At 37.0% G+C, this 18,339-nt stretch overlaps 1 protein-coding gene across 1 annotated transcript in view; it reads right to left on the bottom strand.

Annotated features, from left to right (window-relative positions):
* The window catches only part of TTC21B (tetratricopeptide repeat domain 21B), a 70,821-nt gene extending 55,213 nt beyond the window's left edge, over nt 1-15,608 (bottom strand). The window contains exons 1-6 of the mRNA XM_045830839.1: nt 15,477-15,608; nt 12,542-12,671; nt 12,344-12,454; nt 9,244-9,410; nt 7,057-7,179; nt 2,309-2,466 (exon numbers count right to left, since the gene is read on the bottom strand). Coding sequence (XP_045686795.1) covers nt 2,309-2,466; nt 7,057-7,179; nt 9,244-9,410; nt 12,344-12,454; nt 12,542-12,671; nt 15,477-15,497 — 710 coding nt within the window. The 5' untranslated portion in view covers nt 15,498-15,608. The remainder of the gene's footprint in view (nt 1-2,308; nt 2,467-7,056; nt 7,180-9,243; nt 9,411-12,343; nt 12,455-12,541; nt 12,672-15,476) is intronic.
* Between the last annotated feature and the right edge of the window lie 2,731 nt (nt 15,609-18,339).

Here is an 18,339-nt window from a genome sequence, read left to right as displayed (position 1 = left end):
ATCTCCTTTATGAAAATTATCAATCTCATTATTTAAACTAAAAAATCTGAATCTTAATTTTAGTAAGTTTAAAAAAGACACAAATAGAACATAGAAATGTCATGGAGTCCCTCTGGCAAGCCTAAATAAAGCACTAGCCAACTACACACAATAGCACATTAAAAGAATAATTCATCCTGATCAGGCAAATTTATTGCAAGAATTCCAGAAATGCAAGGATGGGTTGAATATTTTTAAAAAATTGTTAATGGAATTCACATCATTAAAATAGATTCCTATGTGATGAAAACAAATTAGAAAATAATTTTAAAAATATTCTATTAACAATAGGAACAACCCCCTTCAATATAAAAGATATAAAAAGCCTACAAAACTACAAAAATCCATATAAACTTTAGTTAAGGGCACTTAGAAAGGGAACTAAATGAGGTAACACACTAGGTTTCTTATCACGAATGGTGCAGTACATTGGATTACTAGCTCCAGATTCTCCACCCTCCATGACTACGTACCTCCTGCCATGCAACAAAGCAGTCCCTCCTACAAAAGTGGGAGTGCACTTTACTGCTCCTTACTACAGACTGGCACATTTTTCTTACACTGGCCCACGGGATATGGGCAAGAGTGGCAGTGTGCCATGCCTAAGTTTCAGGAGCATCACATATTCCTGCTTGTCCTCTTATATCTCCGCTATCACCACGAGAACAGCACCCTCTGGGTAACTGCTGCTCTCTAACTGGAGACCACGGGAGAACACGCTGAGAGCTGACCAGACCCCAAACTGCAAGGAGGTGTCACAGCCACCCAGCCAAGCCTGGTCTAGATTGGCCAACCCTAGCTGACCCACACAAAAGTGAGAAATGAGTGCTTATTATCATATGTCCTAAGACTTGTCGTTGTTTGCTGTGTAGGGATAGGTGCCTGATAATACTCTTTTACAGATGAAAAAATTCTTCCCAAATAATCTGTAGATTTAATGCAATTAAAGTTAAAATCTCAAAAAAGTTTACTTTTAACTTGTTAATTCTGAAAGTCAACTGCAAAAGAGCCCCCCCAAAAAAACTATCAAAAAGAAACAACTTGTTGGAGAACTTACCCTAAAAATAACAAAATCTATTGGAAATTTAGGAAAAAATAGACCCAGTTAAAAAGAAAGTATATATATATGTACTTTCATATATATGTAGAAAAAATAGTTTTTAACATAAAATGATAATCTCAACATGATTAAGGAAATAAAAATTTTTAAAAAGGTGCCCTTCTTATTCTACCAGGTTGTTTGAAAACAAACCAACCAACCACACTTATAATAGAATTGGTGAGGATAGGGAAAGGGTACATTCAATAGACTACTCATGGGAGTATAAATTAGTATAACTTCTTAGGAGAACAATTTAGCAGTGTCTATCAAAATTTAAGTGTCTATACCTGAGGCAGAGACTTCAGTCTCTCTCCTCAAAGCCATTCTTCCTTTACTTGCTTGGTCACATGGCTAACCAACATTTCCCAGCCATCTTGGCAGTCAGATGTCGCCAATGTCTGATGAAGCAATATATGCCATTTCTGGGCCTGGGATTTTCAGAGAAGTGGAAAAATCCCTCCACATTCTCCCCATCCACCAGCTGGATGCCAATATAACGAGGTTTCAGAAAATGGCAGAGTTGCAAGATGGAAAGAGCCTACCTAGTCCATGACTGACAGTGTGGAGGAAGGCTGCCTGATCAACCTAACACCCACCCAAAAGAGTTACACCTAACAACAACAACAAAGACTCTACTGTATTAAACCATTATATGTTTTTATCAATTTTTAATGGGAGCTTATCCTACCTTAACAAATTTAATATACTTTGATTCAGTAATCCCTCATTTAAGAACCCATCCTTCAGAAATACTCTGTATCTGTATAAAGATTGCATATATAGGTACATAGCCTAAATTCCTACCAATAGAAAAAATAAAATAAATTATTTGTATGTTCATTTCATTGAATGATATTCATTTTTAATAAATAAGTATCATTGTGTGAATGGGTATAAAAGGATATCCATGAAATACTAAGCTAAAGAAAATAAAGGTTAAACATTGTATAAAAAAGAAAGTCTGTCTTGGAACAGCTAGTCAGATCTTGATATAAACCAATAAAATCAGTTTTAAGCAATGCAATGTTAAATTTTTCCTCAATTCTATATTTTTAGGAGAGTCCACTTAAAAAAATCTTACGATAAGAAAAGCACAGATTTTCTTTTTGCTTAATGTTATATATGACCAGCTCCAAAGGCACTTGCGCCCCCTTGTGTTTACTTAACCTCTGCGCTGTCTCAGTCGTCTGGTCCCAGTCCTGCAAGGCTAGTTGTAGCTTCATTTTCTGTACAAGAGCAGGAAGGAAAGTTGGAAAGTTCACAATTATCTGGTTCACAGTCTCCAGAGCACCTAAATAATTCTGGCGCATCTCAAGGCATTGTGCCTAATGGGAGAAAAAAAAGTGACATCAAAACTGTGATCGTATACACCAAGGTTCTCACGTTAGTTATCCCGAAGTAGGTAAAAACTAGAGTTTAACATTTTCCATTAAAAAAAAAATATTTTATTTATTTATCTTTAGACAGAGGGGAAGGGAGGGAGAAAGAGAGGGAGAGAAGCATCAGTGTGTGGTTGCCTCTTGTGTGTCCCTTACTGGGGACCTGGCCCACAAGCCAGGCATGTGCCCAGACTGGGAATTGAATGGGCAACCCTTTGGTTCTAAGGCCCGCACTCAATCCACTGATTGAGTCAGGCCTCAATCAGCCAGGACCCATGTTTTTTTTTCCTCTCTGAATTTTCCATAAGGTACAGTTACAACCTTTATAATGAGAAAAAATAAGTTTTTATCACAATAAAATTTTAAAACATCACAGAACAATAACAGTATTTTATATAAGTGATTTTGTTTCAGAAACATGTATAAAGGACACATGGACCAAGCCAAAAGAGGGTAGGATCGAGGGTGGGAGATGGGGACAGCTGGGGTGGGAAGAAAATGAAGACAACTGTACTTAAACAACAATAAAAAATGTGAAAAAAATAACTGAGAAATATAATTAAAAGATAAAATTGTTAAAAATGTTTTCTGAAACACCATAAAATAATGTTTCCTTTTAAACTAAAGTATTTCCTGTTTATTTACAAGCAGCAATGAAGAGATTTTTTTTATCTTCTCAGGCTAAAGAATAAGTAAATGCCCACAAAAGAAACCATCAAAGAAATGAAAAGACAATCTATTGAATGGGAAAACATATCTGCAAATGGAACATCCAATGAGGGCTTAAGATCCAAAATTTATAAATAATCCATAACACTCAAAAACAACAAAAATCCAATTAAAAAATGGGCAGAGGACCTGAACAGACACTTTTCCAAAGATGATGTACAGATGGCCAACAGACATATGAAAAGATGTGCCACATCACTAATCATCAGAGAGATGCAAATTAAAACCACAATGAGATACCATCTCATTCTGACCTCATACCTGTCAGAATAGTTATCATCAATAAATAAAAAAATGAGTGTTGGGCAGGATGTGGAGAAAGGAAACCCTTGTGCACTGTTGGTGGGAATGCAAACTTGTACAACCACTGTGGAAAACTGTATAGAAGTCCCTCAAAAAATAAAAATGGTACTGCCGTATGAGCCAGTAATTTCACTTCTGGGTATATATCTGAATAAATCCAAAACACTAATTCAAAAGAATATATGCATCCTTATGTTCAGTGTAGTGTTATTTTCCCATAGTCAAGATATGGAAGCAACTCAAGTGCCCAACAGTAGACAATAAAAAAGTTGTGGCACATACATATAATGGAATATTACTTAGCCATAAAATGAATGAAATCTTACCATTTGCAAGAGCATGGATGGCCCTAAAGGGTATATGCTAAGTGAAATAGGTCAGTGAAATAAGTTAGTCAGAGAAAGACAAATACCGTTATGATTTCACTAATATGTGGAATCTAAAGAACAAAATAAACAAAATTGAAACAGATACAGAGGACAGATTGGTGGTTGCTAGAGGAGAGCGAGATTGGGGGACTGGGTGAAAAGGGTAAAGGGATTAAGAGGTACAAATCAGCAGTTACAAAATAGTCATTGTGGATGCAAAATACAGCAATAGGGAACACAGTCAATGATATTGTAATAACTATGTATGCTGCCATGTGGGTACTTGAAATATAACTGGGGGGGTCACTTTGTAAAGTATAGTGGAACCTCAGTACTCAGCATTAATTCATTCCAGAACTCACGATGAGTGCCAAAACCTATGAGTACCAAACAAGCAACTAGTAATGGAGCTGGCGGGGCAGCAACATGATTCATACAAGTTCTAGAAAGTGCGACTTAGTCCCCAGCAAGAGCCAAGTGCTGCAACATTTTTTTCTTATCAGAATGCGACTGAGTATAGGGTTTAATGAGCTCTGAAGCTGGCAAGTACCAAGCTATGACTGTGTAAGTTTGTCTAACCACTATGCTGTATATCTGAAACTAATACAAAATAATATTGAATGTAAACTTTAATTGAAAAACAAAAATTAGAAAAAATGAGTAAGCAAAATAAAGTTCAAACCACTTCCTCTACTTTATCATTTTCACTACTAGGGATTGCCTTAAAGAAATCATTGGATGAGATCACAAAGAAGCATATACATTATATTTATGATATAATTATTTATAATAGAAATAAATAAAAACTACTCAAAATATTCATAAGGATTTAATTATGGCATATCTATTTAACAAAATTTTAGGAGACAGTTAAAAGTGATGATGTAGATTTGTACATCTATATTTACTGATATGAAGAGATGTCATTTATAAAGTTTAACTGATTGTCTACAATGGTGATATTTATTTTTTTATCAGATATTACAGTATTCTGAAAATTTTTTTTACAACGTTCATGAATTGATTTCATAGTCAGAAAAAGTAACTATAGTCAGTCTATAGTTAGTACTTTAAGAATAGATAATAAGGTATATTTATCACATGACAGACTTAAACATTTGCTCCTGGATCTCCATTAGGAATAAATTTAGTCCTAAAATATTTCAGTTCAAAATGAGTATCCAGTGTCAATAGAAACACAATACAAATGTAATGTATTCCTGAAATCAGTTTGAGATTATATTCCAATATAATTAAAGGAAAATATGGACACCATCTAAAACTGCTGCTACGTCAAAATAACTTACTTAAATTTCTCGATAGTTGATAATAATAGCAAAAATGTTAATGTAGATCATTTTTAAAAATTACATATGCCCTTGGATTTGCTTAAATAGCTGGTAATGTAAGTTGCAAAATCATGCAAGATCACATCTAATACTTCCGTAGACTGTCACCTTCCATATAATGCAGAATACCATATTGATTGAAACTAAATTTGCTGTGTATTTGGATAATATTATTACTCATTGGAATTAAACTAATGCAACATTCCTGCTGCACTTATACAACAATAAAATAAATAAATACCTAATTGAAATGGGTTATATCAGAAAAAATAATTACACTAATCATAATTATTGAAGGTAAAAAGTAAATCCCGCCCTGGCTGGTGTAGCTCAGTGGATTGAGTGCGGGCTGTGAAACAAAGGGTCTCCAGTTCAATTCCCAGTCAGGGCACATGTCTGGGCTGCAGGCCAGGTCCTCAGCGGGGGCCATGTGAGAGGCAACCACACACTAATGCTTCTCTCCCTCTTTTTCTCCCTCCCCTCCCCTCTCCCTAAAAATAAATAAATAAAATCTTTAAAAAAAAGTCAATACCTCCTAAGCTGCTTATATATTAACACCAAAATAATAGCCTTGCCCAGAAGATTATCAACTAACTTTTAAAGAATAGAGAGAGAAATAATCAAGAAAAACTTTAAAAAAAATTTGCTGAGTCCCCACTTCCTCTAGCCTGAGTACTAGTTGTACTGGTGACCATTATCTGAACAAACTCACCATCCAAAAGAGACATGTGGGGACTTTACCAATAGTCAAGACACTAATCATCCTTCTCTCTTTCTCTTTTTTATCCCTTTAAATTATTACTACTTATCTAAAAACTGTTTTCCTAATATATAAACTTAATTTTTGTAGAATCAAAAACTAAAAAAAAAAATGTTTAAGATGTTCAGAAAACATCAAAAGGATTGAAGAATGAGTCCAAATTAAACATTTCTACCCACCAATGATATCTAATGACTCTGCCCCCACAGATCACATTACTGCTCTTTTTATTGGCTGTGTATCTGGTTCAAAGTAAAAGATAAGAGCTTTACAGAATCAGCTCAGCCTCACATCATCTCCCCCATACCCACCTGGCCTGACACTGACCTTTTTCCCCTCTAGCCTTCAGTGCTAGTCTTGTCCTCATTTGTTCCCTTGAGTCTCCTGGCCTCCTACTAAACCTATGAAAATGCCTTAATGTATTCGAACTTATTATTGCCCCTATTTGTAATGTTTCCCCCAGGTGCCCACAGAGCAGAGCCTTCACCCTCTCCTCCTATAATGCTGTGCTCAAATGTCACTTTGTGTAACCACATAATTTAAAATTGCAAGCTCATACTACACCTCTACTTCTCTCCCTTTTCCTGATTTATTTATGTTTCCATTGCACTGATCATCTTCTAACATACTTTATCATTTACTTCCTCATTTCATTTGTTGTGTCTCTACCAGGAGATTAAAAGCTGCATAAAACCAAGAGGTTTTATTTTGCTCAGGATATCCCAGTATATGGAGTGATACCTCACACATATAAGACACACTACATATGTTTGGTCAATAAACATCACAGCAACCATCACCACCACCGACAAAAACAAAAACAATTAAAATTGATATAGGATTCAGGAATTTGGTTGGGAATGCACTTCTCTAGTTCTCTGTTCATTGTCCCATACAAATCTAAGTTCCTCTTACAATTGAGAACTGGTCCAAGTAACGTGAAAATTATCTACTTAGTTTTGTTGAGCTTCAACTATGTTATGAATGAATTTGAAAAGATGATTTATTTACCTTAACTCCAACTCACCTTACCCAGCAGAGCAAAAATGTCATTTCCATTTTGTAATATCTCTTCAAATGATCTTAGTGCTTTTTTAGTATAAGGCTCTTTTCCTTTTGTAATGTCAAGCCATGCTCTCAAAATCTGTCCCTGCAAAATGAAAAAATTCTAATCATGCTTCCACTTCTTTGGGGAGAAAATGGATAAAAAAGGTAAACCTAATGTCATTTTTTGGTAATTAGTAACAAAAATCACTCTATCAAATAATATTATGAATAAAACTGTGCAGTAAAATTGCTTTGCAACTCTTACCAGCCTAGAGTGTGGGAAAGTATTATGAATTTCAGCCTCACTGCTCTTTTCAATATTAATAAGAAGAAGCTTGGCCAATATTCCATTAATTCTAAATAACCAATATTCTTATTGGGACTTTGCTCATAAATTATTATTAATAATAGTTAAACACGTAATTTGATACATAAATAAGAATTTGTGACCTCTCTTTGGACAGACTAAATGAATTAAAATGGAAAAACAGTGCCTGCCTTCACTTACATTAAAAATTAAGATAATTTGGAAAACAATCTCCTTAATTTCTGTGACTAGTCCAGTGAGTGTCAGATGGAAGAATGAGCAGCCTAACAAATTAAACGCTGAAGAAGTCACAGCTGTTTACCTTCAGATGTTAGTGAGCCAATGGGTTGCACGATTTATAGAATCAACAAAACAGACACAGGTCGAATATTTTTCTTTTTAATGTCAAATAAAAATTATCAAATCTGCTCTCCTATCAAAAATTTATAGGTTAACTCATAAACTTAAAAATCTTTAACTGAGATTATATTAACCTCCCCATATTTCACCTGAAAAGACAGCTTATACTACTAAAACAGTGCTATTTCTACTGGCTCGATCTGTGTCCTTATTCAAATTGTTTCAACCACTACCCCTGTGTGGATGATTCCCCAACTTTTTTTGTAGTCCAGTACCTCTTCTAGACGTTTCTCTCCTTTTTCATCTATCTCTATCTCACTGTTCTCCAGAGCCTGAAATATAGCATGTCTTCAGTTGAACACATCACCTCCCTTTAAGATTGCTTTTTCATTTCAAAATAGTTTCCATTCATGTTAACTTGTCTCTGAGAGACATCCTCACTACCTTTCCCCCATTACTTACAATCAGTTGACAAGCCTTGTGGGTATTTAATAATTCTCAAGTTTATACCCACTGTACAATATTTTAGTGTAGGCTCTCAAAACATTCTGTCAGAAAGCAGTAACTTTTTCTTTTCTTTTTCTTTTTTTTGGGGGGGTGGGGTGCATCTACGGTAGTTTCTCCCCAGGTCAGTTCATCCCATAAAACATTGTTAAATTAGTCTTCTGAATGTGTACTCAAGTAACATCACTGCAACAATTCAAAACCTTCAATGGTCTTTCAATGCCTAATAAATTAGGTACAAATATGGTATCGAGCTGTCAAGATCCTTCAATTTGCTTCGACCAACCTCTCCAAGCCTTTCTTCCACCTATGCATCCCATACCCTGTCAAAATGAGAGTCTTACTGTACCCCAAACCAATATGTCTCCTTGTTTTTTTCATTTCCATCTATTACTTCCCACCTTGGGAAAACCTATTTCCCTTTTCCATAACCTCTGCCTGTAGAAACTATCCACCCTTCATGTTTTAGTTCAAATGCTACTTCTTTCAAGAAATTATTCATCCTCCTACACAGATGTGATCTCTCCTTAAGTACCTAAAACAGTGTGTAGCACAAAGCAAGCAATAAATGTCAACTATGATTTTCCTGTGCACTTTAATCACACCTCCCCATAATATTTGCTGGGTACATGCTCCACGACACTACTAGGTGATCCATTCATCAAAATAAAGTTTATGCATTCCTATTTGTTTATTACAGTGCAAATAATGGTGCCTTGTGTCTAGAGTAGTTCAATAAGGAGAGTGGGAGGGGAGGGAAGAAAGGAGGAAGGAAGGGAGGAAGGAGATCTTTTTAAGTGTTAATAAATAGCATAAAAATAAACAACCATTGAGAACCACAATTATTCAAAGTAATAAAATATTAAAATATAGCCATTAATTTATAAAGTGAGACGACAGTGGGCAAGAACAAAGAATTAAATAGCAGACATTACTGAATATATAAATAACACGTTCCCTTGAATGTTACCATTTTAAAATAAGAAAAGCAGCTACCTCTCTAGTACCATTTGACATTTTGATCATTCTGTCAATATATTCTCTCCCCTTATCATGACGACCGATGTGCCATAGAAACAGGCCCGCGTGGTACAAAGCTTTCGGTTCTGCTGCTTTACGCAGCTCCTTCACTTTGGCATCTGATTCCAGCACAGCTTCTCTATCTGGGGCAGAAAAAGAGACATGTAAAAATTACATTCTAGTCAAGTATCTACAGTAGGTCAATGATTAACAGGGCCAAGAATTAAGTTCTTCTGGAGCAGAATTGTCTAATAGTGATAAAACACAACCCACATATGTAACTTAAAATTTTCTAGTAGCCACATTAAAGAGGTAAAAAAACACAAGTAAAATTAATTGTAATAATATATTTTATTTAGTCCAATATATCTAAATTATCATTTCAACACATTTGATAAGAAAACCATTGAGATACATTGCATTTTCTTCTAACTCAATCTTTAAAATCTGGCATGTATTTATACATACCATATCTTATTAAGTTGTTAAATTTTCTTCAGAAATACTTAATTTGTATTTAGATTTCATAAAATTTATGAAAAAGGAGACTCATTTACTCATTGTTCCAAATGTAACTTTTCTAATAACTGCATCAAGTATCAGTTTTAAATTTAAAAGTAATTAGAATTCAATTAAAATTTGGTTCCTCAAGCTAAATCCAAGTGCTCAATAGCCACATGTGGTTAATGTTCTATAGTTTATGTCATTCCCAAGATATAAAGATTATATATGCAATTTTTAAAAATAATTAAGGTCTGAAAAAATTGGCAGTGGTTCTAAAATGATATTAGTAGAGGCAAACAAGGACTAGTACTTAAATTACCCAATTCCCTAACCCATTTCTAAAATACATCAACCTGCCAGGCTGATATTGTCGCAGGCCAGTGAAAGGCAGTATAATTACTGTTACTTACATAGTTTAATAATGACTGGCTGCTCCCTTTAATAAATGGCCTACTTCGAATAACTAATCATTACTATACAATTCATTATACATGAATATGTGCTTAGGACACAAAAGTCAATTAGATCAAAATCCTGGATCAAATCAGAATATGGATCAAGTATGCAATAAGAGAGAAAACATGCCAAAGTTGAGGGCGGTGATTCGAACAGACTACTCTTCTGGAAATGGCTCCCAAGCAGAGATAAGCCACCTTTCCTTTGAACTGCAATGACACAAACTTAAATTTAAATGTGGAATTCCCAACGTATCACTTCACCACTTTAGGAAACAAAGTTTTTTTCTGGTGGGCTGCAGCTGGCCTGGATTTCAGAAGACTCCTTTGGCCCTGCAACTCCCACACCTGCCTGAACACCTTCAGAAATGTTCATTAAGGAACCACAACACAGAGACAGAAAAAACCTCATTAGGGCAGGAGCAGGTACTGTAGTTTTCTGCCCAGATTTCTATCAGGTCCCTGAGAAGGCATCAGTTAGCTGTGATACCACCTGGTGTCACAGTTAGCTCTTGCCAGATCTCAGCTCAAGCTCTTATGGCATCAGAGCCCTTTTCTAGTAAGGACTCACATAAAGAATTCAGGAAGAACGTACATGACAATCTAGGCCTTTTCTAGGCAATACTGACAAACATCTGGGCCCCACCTCGGCTCAAGCCTACCCCGCATCCTACGTAGTGGAAAACAGAGTCAGTACTCAAGTGTCTCTAGATAATATTTGTGCCTTCATTTAGTGTCTGAGAAATCACATTTCCCAACAGAACCAATAATGTTGAGAATAGTCAATTAAATGAAAACTTGATTTTAGAAACATATTTTATACTAATTTTTTAAAGACTTGTTGACTAAAGCTATCCTATGAAAATTCTCTGTTCCAGCTTAATGTACTCCTACTGGGGAGAGAGCAAGGGGAGCTGTAGAAGAACCCAATCCTGAGCCGCTTCCCTATGTTTGCCTGTGGATTTCTCCTGTCTGACTAACGTGCTTTCCATTGATCCTGCCTGTCTTTCAAAGATCAGAGTAAGTTCCTCTCACAAGGATTTCCCAGGATACTCCTATGAATGAACAGTATATGCTATTTTCAACTAATGATGGATTCATATGTTTTTATCATTTTACTTAATGGTAACAGTGGAATTAAATCTTTGTGGCTTTTACATTTTCTTTTTTCAACTAGATCATAAGCTTGATGTCATGGATTACTCTTATAAATCTTCCCTATCTCCTAACTGTATTTAGAATGGTCCCTTGCAGAACGTAAGCATCTGGTTGTTAGATTTGTTTAGTTGCTAAACATATTAACATCTTAAATAACTTTCTACTGATTTGTGCAAGTGTGGGGGGGCGGTGAAGGAGGTATGTGACACTTTGCTTAAAAAATGTGTTTTCTGATACTTAAAAAGTTATTCTAAGACACTAGTTTTTGTCTAATTAATTGACACAAGAACTGTATTACTAATTCTATTAACCATTATTGGATATATATGTAATACAATGCTATTTTTTCTTTTCACCTATAATTCTGACATTCTCCTGCCACAGCAATAAAGACACACCATATATTAACAGTTCACACAATTTTAATTGCTGGTTTTGCAAAAAGTTCTTTCTATAATGTAGTCATATTTTCCAAACTACTACTTCATAAATATTTACTAAATATCTTCCATGAGGATAGGCCCTTCAAGAAGCTCAAGATATAGTAGAAGAAAGAAACTGCATATGGCTATACATTTGAATGTAATGAGTCATAAAGTTGGCTGCTGCAGAGCAATTTGTATACCACCTGTTTTTGGCTATTTGGGTATTCTTTTTTGTTTGGTTGTTTAGTAGCTGCTAATACACATTTACCTCTACATTAACTCAGACAAGTTCTATATACAAATGAAAATTCTGCCATAGGCTATAAGGAATATGAAAGTAATATAACATATATATTTCTTTGTGCTTGATGAACTTATAACCTTGTCAAGAAGATAAAACATATATAAAATAAAAAGTACCTATAGACAATACGTAATACACTATGATCAGACGGAATGCTATGGTAATTTAGAAAAATCAAAATTAAATTGAACAGGAAAAATTGTCCTAAGCATTATACTTAAATACTATACCTGGATTAGGACTCATTTTATGGGTGTATATCAATGCAAGTAGAGAACAAAGTGATACATCTGGTTTATTTTTAATAGCCTCAAATTCTCGAAGAGCTTCTTGAGTGTTACCTGAAAATCAAAATTACGTGAAAAATGATTCTCAGTACAAAACAAGAATTTTAAACTTATGCAGCATGGTTAATAATTTGCACATACCTTCCATTAATGTACCATAGGCATGATAAAACCTGAAGACTGGGTCATTACCATACCTCTTAATTCCTTCACTGGCAACAAGTAACACGTGATGGAAATACCTCTCTTGACAATAGTAATTAATCAAAGCCTAAAAGGAAATAAGAATTAAATATTACAAGGAGATTCTGGTGTTCTGAAATATCTAAGTAGATATTTATCTAAAATCTTGAATGGTCTAAAAGTTGGTAGAGCATAGCACTCAATACTAAGGAATATACAACAAAATTAAACATCTATGTTTTCTGATAATTTCAATCTTTTCTCCTAAATTGTTAAGCAACTGTTCTCTGTCACTTTTACTTTGCTTCCCTCCTGCTATCTAGTCCCCCTTTCAGCTGTTTCTTGAATGCGATCAGTACTCCATCTCTAGGACCCCCACAGCGTATCTCAATAAAATGCAGTTTCCCTCCAGTGTCCCCTCCCTAAAGTCTCAAATGACCTCTTAGTTTCCCAACGCTAAGGACACTTCTGATATTACTTGACTTATGTCCAGCATTTAGTATCAATAAGAATCTTTAACTCTCTGGAAAGGCAGTGGCGTGGCATGCTATTGTAAAAAGGACATGGCTTATGGAAAAAAAGACCTGGTTTCAAATTTCTGGTTCATTTTATCACTCCTGAGTTTGCTTATTTGTAAAATGTCAGTTGTTTACAGGTCACTGTGAAGATAAATTAGGATATCATACTGTAAAACTCTAGTCTGAAAAAAATTCCTTCTAACCCTATATGTTGATGAAATAAAAAAACATGTATCCAGCCAAGACCTCTCATCTAAGTTCCAGATTCACCCTTCCATTTGCCCCGCCACCCACTCCAGACAGGAGCTGTGGAATCCTCCCTTCCTGTTTGCCTGGTCCCCTAAGTAAGCTGTCAGTAATAGGTTCTTCTGTTTCTCTGGTCTACTTCCCACTCTCCATACCACCTACCACTATCTTGGTTCAGGTTAGGTTGTTCCGTCCAACAAACATTTTCTGACCACCTACTTGCATCATGCCCTGGGCTAGGTACTCTAAATAGGATGATGAGTAAGACTTGGTGGCTCCCGTGCAGGAATGCTTAAGTTTTTCAAGTGAGACTAGAATCTAAGAAAAACTGAAAATCCAATGTAGTAAATGCAAGAAAAAAGCTTGTAAGTTGCTTGGAGAATACAGGAGAATGAGTGTTGGATGTGGGAAGGAGTGAAGAATAAAGTTAAGGGAAATATTCTTGGGCAGGACTTCAGGACTGATTCTTGATTTGAAAGCTCCTATTCCCCTACACACACACACACACACACACACACACACACACACACACAGAGCTCTATTTCCCTTTCAGGATTCTTGAAGAAGGTACAGGAGTTAGCCAGGCAGAGGAACCACGATAAAAATCAGCAATGGACTGTATAGGGACAGGGAGGAATGCAGAGAACTAAAAGTTACTCTATACTTTAGAGTAGGGATTGGCAAACTATGGCCCATGGCCATTTCTATCCTATGCCTGTTTTCCTTTGGCCAGCAAACTAAGAATGGTTTGTACATTTTCAAGTTGTTAAGAACAAGAAAGGAAGAAAAATGTTCCATAGCATGTGAAAATTATATGAAATTCAAATTTCAGCATCCATAAATAATGTTTTATTGGAATAAAGCCACAGTTCTTTTTAGAGACAGTTTGTCATTCCCACTTTTAGAGCCTTCAGTAAGACAGGGATTACTGGATCACAAAGCTGGAGAGGCAGGCAGGGTCAGGAAGTGTCTTGTATTAAGTTGATCCTCCAGGATAAGTGATAAGGAGTCACATAGCAATTTTCAGCATGAAAGTGTTTTTTATTAAGGAGTTCATTTGGGTGGTAGTACACAAGATAAATTTCAGGTGATTGCCAAAATTTAAGGGGATGGCGGAGGGCTTCACAGGAAGATAATGTAAAAATTCAGGAAAATATCAAAAGACATTCCAGCATGACTTATCACTGCCAAAATGTCCTCCACCCACTTTTCACCATCTAATATGGCACACATTTTATTTACTTGCTTACTATCTGGTGCCTCTTAGTCAAATGTAAGCTCCAAGACTGGGGCAGGGGAGGTGTATTTAATTTTATTATTGCAGGGCTCATTATCTTCAGGACTTAGAACACCACCAGTCACATAGGAGGCATTCAACATTCAATGCATTAACTTAATTAAGGTTTTTTCCAGCACTAGCCTGTAAGATGTGTGAAGGCAGGGTCTGCTCAGTTTGCTCATAACCATCTCCAGCGTCTAGTATTCACACTGTGAGCCCTCCACCACTATCTGCTGGACGATTGAATTAGTAAACAAATGGAGAGGACCATCATCTTAAAAAGAAACTTATTTCTAGTCGGTCTTCGTTAGATCATCATTTAAGTGGACTGTCATTAAATATTTGCTGAACGGATAATCAGTAATAAAGAACACATCCTAAAATATAGATTCCTCCTCCATTTTCCAACCTATCTGTTGATTTTCATGTACTCTTTCCGCGCTCCTTTTACTGTCCAATAGCGGGGCGGGGGAGCTGATGCTCGTTGGCCCTAAATTACTAGAAATCGCACGCCGGGGCGCAGTAGGTGTCAGAGGTTGACCAAGCTTTCCGAGCAGACAGGACACGAGAGTAAAAGTTACACACAACAAACAGGGTGGGACAAGCACACTAACGGCAATTCGAAAGCAGCACGCTGGGGAGGGAACCGACCTCAGGGTTCCAAAGCAGCACCCGCTGGGTAGAGAGAACCAACCAGGTGATGGAGGCTACGGGCTGCCCGGCCAGGCTGGGGCATCAGGCACAGCCGGGCAATAACGCCCTCGCGCCCACACTCGCCCACACTCGCCCCGCGCCCCCTTGCTCCCGACCAACCCCCAAAGCAACCCACGTCCAGGTTCCACCCGCTCACCTTCAACCCCTGCGAGTCCATGGCTCTCCCGAAACTGGACCACGGGCCTCCGGGGAGCGCTCGCGGAAGGCCCACAGAGGAAGCAGGGGTCCAGTCGCCACTGCAGGCCCGGAACCCCCTCGCCCCAAGGAGGTGGTGGGAGGGGCTGGGTGAGGCGGGGTCGCACCACCATTGGCTGCTGGGGGAGGGGGCGGGTCCTCGCTGCAGGGATTGTAGGAGGAAGGGGGGGACTGGGGCTGAGACTCTCGGGAAAAACTGCGGGTGAAGTAAGGGGCGTGACCAGATGGTGGGGAAGACAAAGGAGGTCAAACAGAGAAGCGACCCTCGGAGGACAGTGGGAGGTTGGACTGGAGGATGTGGAATTAAGAAATAAAGAAAATAGGGGAGGAAGTAGGAAAGCGGGCAAGTCTGACTCTCATCTCTGGTTCCAAGGCAAGACACCACTTTAAGCACGTTTGTGTTGAGGCCCATTTCCCGCAATGCGGCTATTTGAAGGCCTGACCAACACACCGAAAGTCCTTTTACACTTGTGGTAGTTGCCTTATAGCCACAAGGTGGCGCAGAAAAATCAAATTTTTTAAAGGAAAGTGTAATGCGCTTCTTGGGCTTCTTTTTACAGGCATTGCTGCAATCCCATGATTGTTGTTAGAATGCATATTAATTTTTTTTTTGCAGCCTTGATAATGAGAGGAAATTTTTTTCAGGTTTTTTAAAAAAGTGATACTGCTTTTAAGCTGACAATTAATCTCTATGCAAACTTTTTTGTTTGTACCCATCAGGCAACTCTTAGCTGCTCCTAGATGTTTTCAGTTGTGCAGAGCATTAAATTGAAATAGAATGGACTAAGAGATTTCCTACTTTTGTTTAAAGGTATTTTTTTTTAAATAGTTAAGACTTGAGGTGTAAGTGATCTTTGTAGATTTACATGGATTCCAAATTTTGACCCTACTGTTACAAATTTAGTTGATGTGATTTGTAGTTGAATCTGATTTTAAATTTGTTGAGGAGTCAATGAATGTTGACTTGTTCTCCATGCCAGTAGTTTGGGTAATGACAGTCTTGAGGGAAGGGGGTGGCTACTCTCCCAGGCTTCAAAGCTAGATACTAAGTATCCTATCTTTCATTGACATCCTTTAAAAGAGTATCCCTCCCAAAGAAGCACATATTATTTTCATGAGGATTGTATTTTTTCATTTCCAACATTTGTAGTCACTCAAAATGTTTGTGGTAATGGATGATTAGATTAGCTGCTGGTCTGATACTGAGAGCAGTGGATTAGCCTGCACTTGGTAGGCAGCAGAGAATACCACAAACTAAGGAGCTCATCAAAGTATATAATCTTGAACTGCATGCTTTTGGTTCCAAGTGAAAAGTTCATCGGAGAGAAAAGATAGAAGTAGCATGATCAAGCTAATTTCCTGAGGTCTTTAAAGTCTAAACTTGGGCTGTCAGACTAATGGAAAGTTGCACACTTAGACCATACTAATTTTATATAATTTGCTTTATTGAATTTGTTCTGAGGTTAAATTATTTAGCCACAAACACCATGTTCAGCACTCCATGAGTGTTGGTTAATTTAAAACTACTACGGGAATTTGCTTTGAAACTCCTGGTAATCTGATGTCGCCTGGTTAAGTTCTCCTGAGAAATTTCTTTTTGATCTCAGGCCAGGAAAAATTCTGCATTCCCTAAAAAACAGATGTGTTCCTTATCTTAAACATTTCTATTGACTGACTTTGGTCTACCAACTTTTGAGTCTGACATTAAAGACCCCTTTCCTTATTGCTTTTTCAAGACCTCTGTCCTATTTCTCCCTCTACAGAGCCTTTATTCCAGGTAAACAGGACAGCTATTCCTTCTTCTGCGAATGCTGTCTCCAACTTTGCTCTGAGCTCTTTCTTCAATTGAGAAAATCTATTATTTCTCTGGGGTTTATATGAAATCTCAGTCTTTATGAAGCCTTCAGGAGTCTGTGTAACTGAAAGGGTGTGTGAGATTGCATGGTGTAGTGGCGGAAACATGGTCTCCCACATCTAACTTGGAGCTCCTCTTATGCTATTTACTTTTGTGACTTGGGGAAGTGATTTTCTGAGCCTAATTTTCTTTATTTAGTTAGGAGATTAAACACTTAATATCATATGAAAAGTTTCTGACACATGATAAGCACTCTATAACCAATAATTTCCACTGTATATTTAGTGCTCTGTAAGACTTAAGAATTTGTATATTATTTGTATTGTAGTTATGGTGTATTTTTTGGTTTGTTTAATCTTCTCTACTAAATGGCAAGCACCTTAAAGCCTCACAATAAAATATAGTAGGTAACAGTTTGGTCCCTGGCGATAGGCCATCTGTGATCAAATCCCAATAACACCATCCAGTAATTGTCAACTTGGAAAAATTACCTCTCTGCGCTTCAGCTGTAAAATGAGACTAACACCTCAGAAAGAAGATTAAATGAGTTAAAATTTAATGGACAGAGCAGCATTAGGAGTATGGTAAGAATTGAATGAACCTATAATTATTTTTGCTCCCAACTACTCCAAATACAGAGTATGGTATTGATCCCACAAGTATTTAGTAAAATAGAACTGTCGAGGCACGTCAATTCTGTTTTTTGTTTGGCTTTCTTCCCCCCAATTTCTACACTGGTGTACTTGTATCTATATTATTTTATCATATATTTAATAAGTTAAAGGAAAACCCTGTGTGGGGGGCTCTGCCCTCAGGGGCCCCCCAGCCGCCACAGATGAGAATAAGTCTACCAAGACATGATATGCTTGGGGAGGAAAGGTGGCTGATCTCTCAAAGGAGAAGGGCCAAGAGTCTTTTCCTCAATGGGCTTTTATTGGGTTCATTTTGT

Source organism: Phyllostomus hastatus, unplaced genomic scaffold (assembly GCF_019186645.2).
Source record: "Phyllostomus hastatus isolate PE091 unplaced genomic scaffold, TTU_PhHast_1.1 phas_contig_1, whole genome shotgun sequence".
Taxonomy (NCBI): Eukaryota; Metazoa; Chordata; class Mammalia; order Chiroptera; family Phyllostomidae; genus Phyllostomus; species Phyllostomus hastatus.
Note: the sequence above shows the minus strand (reverse complement) of the source record. Positions and strands in the feature narration are given on the sequence as shown.